This window comes from Takifugu flavidus, chromosome 18 (assembly GCF_003711565.1).
Source record: "Takifugu flavidus isolate HTHZ2018 chromosome 18, ASM371156v2, whole genome shotgun sequence".
Taxonomy (NCBI): domain Eukaryota; kingdom Metazoa; phylum Chordata; class Actinopteri; order Tetraodontiformes; family Tetraodontidae; genus Takifugu; species Takifugu flavidus.
Genome location: NC_079537.1, coordinates 5,974,455 through 5,988,061, shown reverse-complemented (window position 1 = coordinate 5,988,061; position 13,607 = coordinate 5,974,455). Strand labels below are relative to the sequence as shown.

General features: G+C 39.6%; 1 pseudogene and 5 gene segments (V, D, J or C); all 6 read left to right on the top strand.

The window, feature by feature from the left end:
- Window positions 1-63: 63 nt before the first annotated feature.
- LOC130514588 (immunoglobulin heavy variable 3-23-like) lies at window positions 64-541 on the top strand (annotated as a pseudogene).
- An 896-nt stretch (window positions 542-1,437) lies between these two features.
- LOC130514574 (Ig heavy chain V region 6.96-like) lies at window positions 1,438-2,086 on the top strand. The segment is given in 2 exon segments: window positions 1,438-1,552; window positions 1,638-2,086. Coding segments are annotated over 2 exon segments (363 nt in total).
- A 3,784-nt stretch (window positions 2,087-5,870) lies between these two features.
- LOC130514578 (Ig heavy chain V region 6.96-like) lies at window positions 5,871-6,637 on the top strand. The segment is given in 2 exon segments: window positions 5,871-5,924; window positions 6,010-6,637. Coding segments are annotated over 2 exon segments (363 nt in total).
- Window positions 6,638-9,217: 2,580 nt separating this feature from the next.
- LOC130515320 (immunoglobulin heavy variable 3-48-like) lies at window positions 9,218-10,359 on the top strand. The segment is given in 3 exon segments: window positions 9,218-9,276; window positions 9,362-9,662; window positions 10,356-10,359. Coding segments are annotated over 3 exon segments (354 nt in total).
- An 857-nt stretch (window positions 10,360-11,216) lies between these two features.
- On the top strand, window positions 11,217-11,651 carry LOC130514587 (immunoglobulin heavy variable 4-38-2-like; the record flags this gene model as incomplete). The annotated part of the segment is given in 2 exon segments: window positions 11,217-11,269; window positions 11,359-11,651. Coding segments are annotated over 2 exon segments (333 nt in total), but the record flags the coding sequence as incomplete, so codon positions are not given.
- Window positions 11,652-12,538: 887 nt separating this feature from the next.
- LOC130514568 (Ig heavy chain V region 914-like) lies at window positions 12,539-13,036 on the top strand. The segment is given in 2 exon segments: window positions 12,539-12,628; window positions 12,714-13,036. Coding segments are annotated over 2 exon segments (366 nt in total).
- Window positions 13,037-13,607: the final 571 nt, after the last annotated feature.

Below are 13,607 nucleotides of genomic sequence, written 5' to 3'. Positions count from 1 at the left end.
CAACAGTGATGCTTCACATGTTTGATTCTATGCAAATTCAGAGTTCTTCTTTGTTCCTCAGCTATAAAACCATCACATCAGACTGTCAGTGGAGTTCTCTGCACCTGACTTTCAACATTAACCATGTTCTCTGCAGCTCTGCTGCTGCTGTTGGCAGCTGGATGTGAGTCTCTCTCTGTGCATTTGTCAAAGTCAGCAGTTGATCTGTTTCAGTGTGATTTTATAATCAGCATTTTCTTTGTTGTTTCACAGGTGTGAAGTGTGAACAGTTGACACAGCCAGCCTCTGTGACTGTGCAGCCAGGTCAGCGTCTGACCATCACCTGTCAGGTCTCTTATTCTGTTAGCAGCTATTACACAAACTGGATCAGACAGCCTGCAGGAAAGGACTGGAGTGGATTGGAAATGGTGTTGGATCTAGCACATATTATAAGGATTCCCTGAAGAACAAGTTCAGCATCAGTTTAGACTCTTCCAGCAACACAGTGACTCTAAATGGAGTGAATGTGCAGCCTGAAGACACTGCTGTGTATTACTGTGCCAGATACACAATAACACAAAGCATCAGTGGAGCTGAACAAAAACCCCTAAGAGCATCAACACAACATCACCAGAGGGGGCGCTGTCATACCAGGAATGATTCAGCACTCAAACATGTTGAGGGTTTAGTCAGAAATGTTGAGGAATCATGCTTAAAATAAATATTTTTTAATCTGAAATATTTAAAGGCAATATGAAACCTAAGTTTACAGCATTACAAACTATAAAAACATTTTTGGATTGCTTTTGCACAAATGGACAACTTCTAATTACTTATAATATTCATGATGACTCTTTTTCCAGAATCAGTAACCTTTGATCTCCTCATTATCTTGCAAGTAAATTTTACAATGTGAAATAGTTCCATAAGGACACAGCAACATAAATACATTTGTTTCTCAGTCATTTCTTTGATGATCTCAATTACTTATTTTAACATGTATCAACTAAAAGTGCAGAGACTCATACATAATTTTTAAACATAGATCAGTGTTTTATATTCTCACTTGAACATTCATGATCAAGTAATGACTCATGGAAAAAAGTGTATCTTGATTTCATGATGTAAATTAAGTATTTGAAGAAAGGTTTTATGCAGAATATACTCATATGTCAGTGACTGCATGGAATCTGGAATACATTTTAAAAACAATAAAATGAGGGTTTTCCCTGGGCATGTTCTAAGGGGCTTTCTCTGCAACAGTTTTCATTTGAAGCTTGATTGGAACTGGTTGGTGTGAAATGTGGGGTACCTTAAAACTCAGTACTGGGACCACTGGTGCACTATTAGTTGGATGAATTTAAAGTCTCAGATTATAAACGCACATCATCCAAAGAGGAGGAGGCATCACAATCAAATCCAGTTCTTTACTGAGGAGGAGTCGATGCAAAACTCAGATGTGTTCCACGTCTACTTATGTGAGAGCAGAGAGGAGGACAGAGAAGAGGGGACACACAGTTGAACATGATGGACTGTAGGACAGGACTGCTGCTTCTAACTATCTGCTGGGCAGGTGAAGATCTTCACTCATCCTGATTGTTGACAGACTTTTATTTTTGTCATTAGCTGATTAACTTGATGTTTCATCTTCTAAACAGGTGTTGATGCTCAGACTCTGACCCAGTCTGAACCAGTGGTTAAAAGACCTGGAGAATCTCACACATTGACCTGTTCAGCCTCTGGATTCACATTCAGTGACTACTGGATGCACTGGGTCAGACAGGCTCCTGGAAAAGGACTGGAGTGGATCAGTGCTATTTACACTGATGGCAGCTACAAGTACTACTCTGAGTCAGTCAAAGGCCGGTTTATCATCTCCAGAGACAACAACAGAGCACAGCTGAATCTGCAGATGAACAGCCTGAAGACTGAAGATTCTGCTGTTTATTATTGTGCTCGAAGGTCACAGTGACTGAAGTCAGTTCAGCAGCTGTACAAAAACACACACCTCATATTTCCTGGTCTGATCACATCTATATTTCATCTTCTTTCAAAATACAAATATTTCCTTTTCAAACAATGAGAAAATAACATCACAAATTTTTCAAAAATGACTGAATATGATCAAAACCCTGAATATGATCAAAACCCTCAGAGCATCAAAACAAGATCTCCACAAGAGGTGCCATCACACCAAGATTGCTTTCAACGCCTTCTTCCTTAAGATTTCTTTGTGCCTTGCAACAAATATAACAGAGAGGGAGGTCTGCACAAACTCTTTTTGTTCTTGAAACGCACCAGGAACGTTTGAAAGGAGCTTGGAGCAGTTTTACACAGTACTGCTCACAACAAAAATGAACACTGTGAGGCGTCATTCCTGTTTCTTCAAAATAAAATATTTACTGCTGTGAAGAGCAGAGCTGCACACTGAATACTGTCTTTATTTTATTTTATTTTATTCATTTATGCCTTTTATATCTTTAATTTACCTCCTTACTTTTCAATAATTTCCAAACTATGTATATGTTTATGCATTTATTAAACCCATCAGTAATGAATACATCACATTTCCCCCTCAAATAATTCAATATTCTGGTAGCTCAGTTACATTGTATTGATGGTAAATGAAGCATAGTTTTGACTGATGGACCTCGAGGTATTTTGGAGTATCTAAATATTTTAGATGAACTTTTCCCACATTGTGGGTCTTCCTTCATTAAACATCAATTATTCTTATGGAATAGTTCAGTTCAACAACAGTTGATAAATTCTTGTTGATCCAGCAACTTTTCTGTCAAGTTACTTTTAACCTGCAATGGTCCAATCTTTGAGCAAAAACAATTAACCTGAAATTTATCTTATTTCCCAACAAACTATGTTTAAAAAAATGGTACAATGACAACTTTATTAATCACCACATTCCTGAGGATTTGCTGCTAAAATTCAACTGATTTCACAACCTTATTTGCATTATGAATTAAATTTGGAGGAACAGATTGAACCAAAAATTTATCTAGATTTAGTTGTGTTCTTTTATGGAATTTGGTGGAAAACAATTACAGGATCAGACTGAACGGGACCACAGTGAAAATATCCAGCAGGAAAAGAAGCACAGTGAGTCAGGATTTAGGCTGAGAGACGAGCAGGAGCAGATGGTGTTGGCAGGTCTGCAGGCAGAGAGACAGCGCTGATGAGCAAAGAAATGACATCTAAAACTACGGGAATGAAAACTGAGTTGAACCGATGACCAAAGATTTCACATCAAACCGGCAGAGAACGTGGAGAAGAGACAGCCTGGATGACAAGAAACACATGGAGATACAGACAAAACCATTAGGAGTCCGGAGTCTTTTCTCTCTCCCCCTCCCCTTCTGTGTCTTTCTGTTTCCAGGCTGGACCAGCGGTTTCCTGACTCTCCCCCTGTTGGGCGAGCTAGGCACACCTGAGACCAATCTCCAGTCATTATCCACACCTGCCGTTCTCCTCAACTCTGCACTCATCGCTGATTTGTTGATTACCCCCGTGGTACAGCCTGGCTCCTATAACTGTTTGTAAGTTTGTTTCCTCAAACCTGTTTCCAGTCTGGAACTAATCGTTCGTCTTTCCTGCGGATCGCCACTTGGATGCCTGCTCGCACTGCCCAGCCTGCTCCAGTCTGATTGTGTTTGTCTTTCACCTGCACCCTTTGGCTCTGTTCTGAACTTGGACCTCAGTAAACTTGATTTCAACCTCACCCTATCGTGTGTGTCTGCATTTGGGGTCTCGATTCGTGTCCACACAGCGTAACAAAATCAGAGAAAGGAAGGGGACAGAGAGATGCCAGGAAACTCCTGAAGAGTATGTGTGTTTTGTCATCCTCCTCTCTGGATACTTTTGGGGGCCGTAAGGTGTCGAACCTGGGACCACTCATTGTTAGTCTGTTGAATTTATTTCAAGATTCCATGAAGAAATATCGAAGGATCTGAGTGCCAAAGTTTCATCTGACATCACTCACCTTCTCTTTCACACTCCCATTTGAAGTGTTTTAGATGAAATTTAAAGATAGTTTTGAATGTTACAGAAGATGAACATTCACATGAGAGTTCCAGTGACACTTGTTTCATTTCAATAATATCTTTAAAGGTTACAATGAATAAAGTAACATCAAACCTTCACATGTAAAACACGATTTGACTGTAGGTTCCCACTCTGATGCTGATCCCTGATGCAGTTCATTAGATTTCAGAGCTTTCTTTTGGATTTTTCTTTTCCTCCTCATCAAGATCCATTGATTGGTTTGATCTTGTGAAATTAATCTGTATTCTTCCAAAACTGTTTTGCATGTGCTGAACTTCACAAGTAAAACACGATTTGACTGTAGGTTTCCACTCTCCTATTGGCTCCAGTGAGATCAACAGTGATGCTCCACATGTTTGATTCTATGCAAATTCAGAGTTCTTCTTTGTTCCTCAGCTATAAAACCATCACATCAGACTGTCAGTGGAGTTCTCTGCACCTGACTTTCAACATTAACCATGTTCTCTGCAGCTCTGCTGCTGCTGTTGGCAGCTGGATGTGAGTCTCTCTCTGTGGATTTGTCAAAGTCAGCAGTTGATCTGTTTGAGTGTGATATTATAATCAGCATTTTCTTTGTTGTTTCACAGGTGTGAAGGGTGAACAGTAGACACAGCCAGCCTCTGTGACTGTGCAGCCAGGTCAGCGTCTGACCATCACCTGTCAGGTCTCTTATTCTCTCAGCAGCTATGAAACACATTTAATCAGACAGCCTGCAGGGAAAGGACTGGAGTGGATTGGATACAATGGTGTTGGCTGGACTCCATATTACAAAGCTTCCCTGAAGAACAAGTTCAGCATCAGTTTGGACTCTTCCAGCAACACAGTGACTCTAAATGGAGTGAATGTGCAGCCTGAAGACACTGCTGTGTATTACTGTGCCAGATACACAATAACCCAAAGCATCAGTGGAGCTGAACAAAAACCCTTCAAAGCATCAACACAACATCACCAGAAGGGGCGCTGTCACACCAGGAATGAATCATGACAACAACGTTGAGGCAGAAAATTTGAGGAAAAATAAAGGAGAAAAAGACTTCAGAGTTTAAATTAAATGTAAAAACTGTAGGAAACATTTGAGGAATAATGGTCATAAAAAAAGGAAATACAAAATTAGAAAAGTTTTTGAATTGCTTTTACACAAATATATAATGACCAATGACCGAAAATATATATGATAACTGCTTTCATAGAATTTTAAACTTCTGATCTCATTATGCAATAAGTTCACATGTATTTAATATTGTTTTATAAGGATAATGCAGCAACAATATATTTTTTTCTCTGGAATTTCAATGATCGCAACAGTTAATTTCAACATTCACTCAAAATAAAATCACACACCTAGTTGTTGATTTTTTTAAACAAAGATCAGTCTTTAATCCTGTAACTCAAACATAAATGATCAATTGATGACTCATGGAGAAATTGTATTTTTTCTTTTTTGATAATGATTAAATGTTTGAAGACCCAGTTTGTTTTATTCTAAAGAAAATATGAGTGACTGTCTGATATCACAAATTCACTTACAATCTTCAATCTCATGATTCTGCCTTTAGACATTCCTTTGGTATCCTAAAATTAATTTGCAGTTGGATGAGAACAGCTGAGTGTGAAGTGTGGGGTACCTCACAAATCAGAACTAGGACCACTGGTGTATCATTAATTGGACAAAATTAAAAGTGTCATTGATCATTGGCTCACATCCTCCAAAGAGGAGGAGGCATCACAATCAAATCCAGTTGTTTACTGAGGAGGAGTCGATGCAAAACTCAGATGTGTTCCACGTCTACTTATGTGAGAGCAGAGAGGAGGACAGAGAAGAGGGGACACACAGTTGAATATGATGGACTGTAGGACAGGACTGCTGCTTCTAACTATCTGCTGGGCAGGTGAAGATCTTCACTCATCCTGATTGTTGACACACTTTGATTTTCGTCATCATCTGATTAACTTGATGTTTCATCTTCTAAACAGGTGTTGATGCTCAGACTCTGACCCAGTCTGAACCAGTGGTTAAAAGACCTGGAGAATCTCACACACTGACCTGTTCAGCCTCTGGATTCACATTCAGCAGCTACTACATGGCCTGGGTCAGACAGGCTCCTGGAAAAGGACTGGAGTGGATCGCTTATATCAGCACCGGTAGCAGCTACAAGTACTACTCTGAGTCAGTCAAAGGCCGGTTTATCATCTCCAGAGACAACAACAGAGCACAGCTGAATCTGCAGATGAACAGCCTGAAGACTGAAGATTCTGCTGTTTATTATTGTGCTCGAGAGTCACAGTGACTGAAGTCAGTTCAGCAGCTGTACAAAAAACACACCCCTCATATTTCCTGGTCTGATCACATCTATATTTCATCTTCTTTCAAAATACAATTATTTCCTTTTCAAATAAATGAGAAAAAACATCACAAATTTTTCAAAAATAACTGAATACTTATCGGGGAGCTGATCAAAACCCTCAGAGCATCAAAACAAGATCTCCACAAGAGGCGCCATCACACCAAGATTGCTTTCAACGCCTTCTTCCTCTTAAAAATATTATTTACCATTTGCTATATTGTTAGTCTTTGGGTCAAACAGTCATTAGAGGAGTACTAACTGTTGGATGGTTTCCTGGAGCCTGTTTGAGCCAGTCCTCCTGATACCCTGATGCAAATCTTCAGTGTCTGGTGGACGTCTGTCGTGCTGATTGCTGAGAACATCAGGGCTGCTGTTACTTCTGTGGACAGGTCCAGAATGGGCTTGACTTGGTTGTTGGGTGTATTTCTATTGTCTTTCAGGTGTTTGGAGTGAAAGACTGGATCAGTCTCAGCCTGAAGTAAAAAGACCTGGAGAGACAGTGAAGATGTCCTGCACCATTTCAGGGTTTGACATGACCAGCTACTATATCCACTGGATACGACAGAGACCAGGGAAAGCTCTGGAGTGGATCGGGAGGATGAACGCAGGTTCAAACTCTGCTATCTATGGAAGCTCTTTCAAAAGTGGTTACGTGATGACTAAACGTGTCCAGCAGCACTCAGTACCTGCAGATCAGCAGCCTGACAGCAGAGGATTCTGCTGTTTTCTTCTGTGCTCGAGAAACACAGTGACTCCAGAGAGAGGAACAGCTGTGCAAAAACCTCCACAGACAACAAACATGTCTCCTTCTCAAAAACTGAATTACAATCTTCATAAAGATTTACCAGGAAAGTTTTTCAAAATATTTCCAGTTTTCTTCTTTCTTAGGTGCACATAATACTACATAATTTAAGACTCTCCTGTGTTTGTTTATTATTTTATTTAATCATCATTTGTGTCTCATCATCTTTGCCCCGTCCTTGTGTATTAAAACCACTTCTCCATCTGTCCTCAACCAGAGAGTGTTTTGTTAAAATGTCCAGTGGGCCCCTCATGTCTTGGACAGGGTTATCTTGTGTTTTGGTTTGAACTGCTGTCCTCAAAATTTTGACTTTGTTCCTCTCTGAGATCGATTGATTGGTTTGATCCCTGATGCAGTTCATTAGATTTCAGATCTTTCTTTTGGATTTTTTCTTGTCCTCCTCATCAAGATCCATTGATTGGTTTGATCTTGTGAAATTAATCTGTATTCTTCCAAACTGTTTTGCATGTGCTGAACTTCACATGTAGAACATAATTTGACTGTAGGTTTCCACTCTCCTATTGGCTCCAGTGAGATCAACAGTGATGCTCCACATGTTTGATTCTATGCAAATTCAGAGTTCTTCTTTGTTCCTCAGCTATAAAACCATCACACCAGACTGTCAGTGGAGTTCTCTGCACCTGACTTTCAACATTAACCATGTTCTCTGCAGCTCTGCTGCTGCTGTTGGCAGCTGGATGTGTCTCTCTCTGTTGATTTGTCAAAGTCAGCAGTTGATCGGTTTGAGTGTGATTTTATAATCAGCATTTTCTTTGTTGTTTCACAGGTGTGAAGGGTGAACAGTTGACACAGCCAGCCTCTGTGACTGTGCAGCCAGGTCAGCGTCTGACCATCACCTGTCAGGTCTCTTATTCTGTAGCAGCTACTGGACAGGCTGGATCAGACAGCCTGCAGGGAAAGGACTGGAGTTGATTGGATACCATCGTGTTGGATACACTCCATATTACAAAGCTTCCCTGAAGAACAAATTCAGCATCAGTTTGGACTCTTCCAGCAACACAGTGACTCTAAATGGAGTGAATGTGCAGCCTGAAGACACTGCTGTGTATTACTGTGCCAGATACACAATAACAAAAACCACCAGTGGAGCTGAACAAAAACCCTTCAGAGCATCAACACAACATCACCAGAGAGGGCGCTGTCACACCAGGAATGATTTATCACCCAGACATGTTGAGGTTCAGTCAGAAATGTTGAGGAAAAATGCTTTAGATCAGTACTTTGAGAACAGAAGTATTTAAATGTGATATAAAATCTGTAGAAGTTTTGCATTTTTTTTTTTTTTAAAGAAAAAAATTGTAAAGGGATAAAACAATTTTGGATGTAATTTACACTCACTAAATGACCAATTTATATTATTAATGGTGACTTTTTAATCTCCTCATCTCCTCACATTGTAAGTAAATTTCACAATGTGAAATAGTTCCATTCAGACACAGCAGCAATAATACATTTGTTTCTCAGTGATTTCTTTGATGATCTCAACTGCTTATTTTAACATGTATCAACTAAAAGTGCACAGACTCGTACATGATTTCTAAACATAGATCAGTGTTTTATATTCTCACTTGAACATTCATGATCAAGTGATGACTCATGGAAAAAAGTGTATCTTTATTTCATGATGTAAATTAAGTATTTGAAGAAAGTTTTATGCAAAATATACTCATGTCAGTGACTGCATGGAATCTGGAATACGTTTTAAAAACACTAAATTGAGGGTTTTCCCTGGGCATGTTCTAAGGGGCTTTCTCTGCAACAGTTTTCATTTGAAGCTTGATTGGAACTGGTTAGTGTGAAATGTGGGGTACCTCAGAACTCAGTACTGGGACCACTGGTGATCTATTAGTTAGATGAAATTGAAAGCCTCAGATTATAAACACACCTCATCCAAAGAGGAGGAGGCATCACAATCAAATCCAGTTGTTTACTGAGGAGGAGTTGATGCAAAACTCAGATGTGTTCCACGTCTACTTATGTGAGAGCAGAGAGGAGGACAGAGAAGAGGGGACACACAGTTGAACATGATGGACTGTAGGACAGGACTGCTGCTTCTAACTATCTGCTGGGCAGGTGAAGATCTTCACTCATCCTGATTGTTGACAGACTTTGATTTTTGTCATCAGCTGATTAACTTGATGTTTCATCTTCTAAACAGGTGTTGATGCTCAGACTCTGACCCAGTCTGAACCAGTGGTTAAAAGACCTGGACAATCTCACACACTGACCTGTTCAGCCTCTGGATTCACATTCAGCAGCTTTGAGATGCACTGGGTCAGACAGGCTCCTGGAAAAGGACTGGAGTGGATCGCTTATATCAGCAGCAGTGGCAGCAGCCAGTACTACTCTGAGTCAGTCAAAGGCCGGTTTCTCATCTCCAGAGACAACAACAGAGCACAGCTGAATCTGCAGATGAACAGCCTGAAGACTGAAGATTCTGCTGTTTATTATTGTGCTCGAGAGTCACAGTGACTGAAGTCAGTTCAGCAGCTGTACAAAAACACACACTTCTCATATTTACTGCTGTGAAGAGCAGAACTGCGCACAGACTATTGTATTATTTTAGGCGTTTTAAATTCATATTATCATATTACCTTTTTATTTTTAATAAATCTCATAAATTCACATAATTCATTAAGTATTTTCAGCCAAAAATAACACAATAACACAATACAATACAACACAATACACCAGTACATGCTTGAATGGATCAGAGCTACACTCATTAACGTTGACTATTTGGGATGAATATATGAGGAATAATAGCTTAAACATTATGAATACACACACATGGCCTTCGCTGTTGGCTGGTTAAGGCTGAGACTTAGCGAACTCAGGGTTTTAAGCATTGACATTTTTACCCCTTCACCCACCAGCACTCTCTCCAATCACTTTTCACCTGCAATGGTCCTATCTTTGTTAAGCAACAATTAACCTCTATCTTCTCTATCAAAACTATTTTAAAATGGACTAAGGTGATTGCAAAACTGTTTCTATTTCCCTGGATCCCTGATGCAGTTCAATACATTTCATAGCTCTTTTTGGATTTTTTGTTGTCTTTCTCACTTGTTTTCTTTGGGAGGCCTCAGGTGTCTGTCCTGGGACGACTCATTCTTGGTCTATGATGCAATATCCCTTTTCACTGTTGAAAGTTAAGACAGGAACAAATACAAACATCCAAGTTAAAGTGAGATTTATTTCAATCGATCAATCAACCAATCAGTCAATCTTTATTTATATACCATCTGTTACATTCTAAATTGTTTTGAGGCACTTTACAGAATCCCAGGGCCTGACCCTAACAAGCAACAGTGGCAGGAAAACCTCCCCTTTAACAGGAAGAAACTGTTGCAAATCTGCTTCGTAGGTTCGGACCGTGAAATGACCAGAGAATCCGTGATCTTCAGTAAAAAGTTTATTAGACACATTTGTGGGCCTTTTCACAATACGAGAGAAACATTCTCCATCTGCCAACAGATAAAAAAAAGGGCTGGACCTTTTTGGTGTTGGGTTATATTCAGCAGAAAAGTTAGCAACAGTGCTCAAATGGTCATATGATTAACTGATGACGCCATCTTATTACCTTGTATGATTATGTTCTATGTAAGTTCCGGTACCTCATGAGCCAGTCACAAAGTGGCACCAAGAAGTGTGATTAAATGCCTGCACGTACGAACATTCTTCAGTATATGCATAAGTCAGTTCTAGTGATTCAAAGTTAGATGATAAACTTGTGCTACACAGTAAGTTTCACAGTCGATTTCATAGTAAAGTTCCACAAAACCTTAAACAGGAATTTCATGAATATTTTAAAAGGTTACAATAAGGTAACTAACAGCAGACCTTTATATGTAAAACATGATTTGACTGTAGGTTTCCACTCTTCTATTGGCTCTATTTGGTCAGCAGTGATGCTTCACATGTTTGATTCTATGCAAATTCAGAGTTCTTCTTTGTTCCTCAGCTATAAAACCATCACATCAGACTGTCAGTGGAGTTCTCTGCACCTGACTTTCAACATTAACCATGTTCTCTGCAGCTCTGCTGCTGCTGTTGGCAGCTGGATGTGAGTCTCTCTCTGTGCATTTGTCAAAGTCAGCAGTTGATCTGTTTCAGTGTGATTTTATAATGAGCATTTTCTTTGTTGTTTCACAGGTGTGAAGGGTGAACAGTTGACACAGCCAGCCTCTGTGACTGTGCAGCCAGGTCAGCGTCTGACCATCACCTGTCAGGTCTCTTATTCTGTTAGCAGCTACTGGACAGGCTGGATCAGACAGCCTGCAGGGAAAGGACTGGAGTGGATTGGAAATGGTGTTGGATCTAGCACATATTATAAGGATTCCCTGAAGAACAAGTTCAGCATCAGTTTAGACTCTTCCAGCAACACAGTGACTCTAAATGGAGTGAATGTGCAGCCTGAAGACACTGCTGTGTATTACTGTGCCAGATACACAATAACACAAAGCATCAGTGGAGCTGAACAAAAACCCCTAAGAGCATCAACACAACACATCACCAGAGGGGACGCTGTCACACCAGGAATGATTAGGCACCCAAACATGTTGAGGGTTTAGTCAGAAATGCTGAGGAATCATGCTTAAAATAAATATTTTTTAATCTGAAATATTTAAAGGCAATATGAAACCTAAGTTTACAGCATTACAAACTATAAAAACATTTTTGCACAAATGGACAACTTCTAATTACTTCCAGAATCAGTAACCTTTGATCTCCTCATTATCTTGCAAGTAAATTTTACAATGTGAAATAGTTCCATAAGGACACAGCAACATAAATACATTTGTTTCTCAGTGATTTCTTTGATGATCTCAATTGCTTATTTTAACATGTATAAACTAAAAGTGCAGAGACTCATACATGATTTTTAAACATAGATCAGTGTTTTATATTCTCACTTGAACATTCATGATCAAGTGATGACTCATGGAAAAAACTGTATCTTTATTTAATGATGTAAATTAAGTATTTGAAGAAAGGTTTTATGCAGAATATACTCATATGTCAGTGACTGCATGGAATCTGGAATACGTTTTTAAAAACAATAAAATGAGGGTTTTCCCTGGGCATGTTCTAAGGGGCTTTCTCTGCAACAGTTTTCATTTGAAGCTTGATTGGAACTGGTTAGTGTGAAATGTGGGGTACCTCAGAACTCAGTACTGGGACCACTGGTGCACTATTAGCTAGATGAAATTTAAAGTCTCAGATTATAAACACACCTCATCCAAAGAGGAGGAGGCATCACAATCAAATCCAGTTGTTTACTGAGGAGGAGTCGATGCAAAACTCAGATGTGTTCCACGTCTACTTATGTGAGAGCAGAGAGGAGGACAGAGAAGAGGGGACACACAGTTGAACATGATGGACTGTAGGACAGGACTGCTGCTTCTAACTATCTGCTGGGCAGGTGAAGATCTTCACTCATCCTGATTGTTGACAGACTTTGATTTTTGTCATCAGCTGATTAACTTGATGTTTCATCTTCTAAACAGGTGTTGATGCTCAGACTCTGACCCAGTCTGAACCAGTGGTTAAAAGACCTGGAGAATCTCACACACTGACCTGTTCAGCCTCTGGATTCACATTCAGCAGCTACTACATGGCCTGGGTCAGACAGGCTCCTGGAAAAGGACTGGAGTGGATCGCTTATATCAGCAGCCCCAGTGGCAGCACCAAGTACTACTCTGAGTCAGTCAAAGGCCGGTTTATCATCTCCAGAGACAACAACAGAGCACAGCTGAATCTGCAGATGAACAACCTGAAGACTGAAGATTCTGCTGTTTATTATTGTGCTCGAGAGTCACAGTGACTGAAGTCAGTTCAGCAGCTGCACAAAAACACACACTTCTTATACTTACTGCTGTGAAGAGCAGAAGTGAACGCTGTCTTTATTTTATTATGAATGCCTTTTAATTGTTAATGACCTCACTTTTAAATGTTATTTTAAATTATTTTACAACTGCTTTTGACCAAAAAAAAATCCAAAGTGCCTGCATGACTAATTTGTAATTTTCCCTGAAAGTCAAATTCTTTGAAATGGAACATTTATTATTTCTCATTAATCCACCATCACTCTCTCCAATTGTTGTTACCTGCAATGCTCCAATATTTTTCACACAATAACCTCAGGTAATCTATCTTCTCTACCCAAAGGATTTAAAAATGGACTATGGTGACTCCAATACTGTCTCCATTTTTCTGGATTCACTGATGCAGTTCAACAGATTTCAAAACAGCCTTTTGGATTTTTTTCTTCCTTCTCACTTGTTACTTTAGGGGGCCCTCAGGTGTCTGTCCTAGGATGTCTCATTCTGGTCTGTGATAAAATATCCTGTTTGACTTTTAAAAGACAAAAACAAGTGACATCAGATGTTCAATTAATTAGA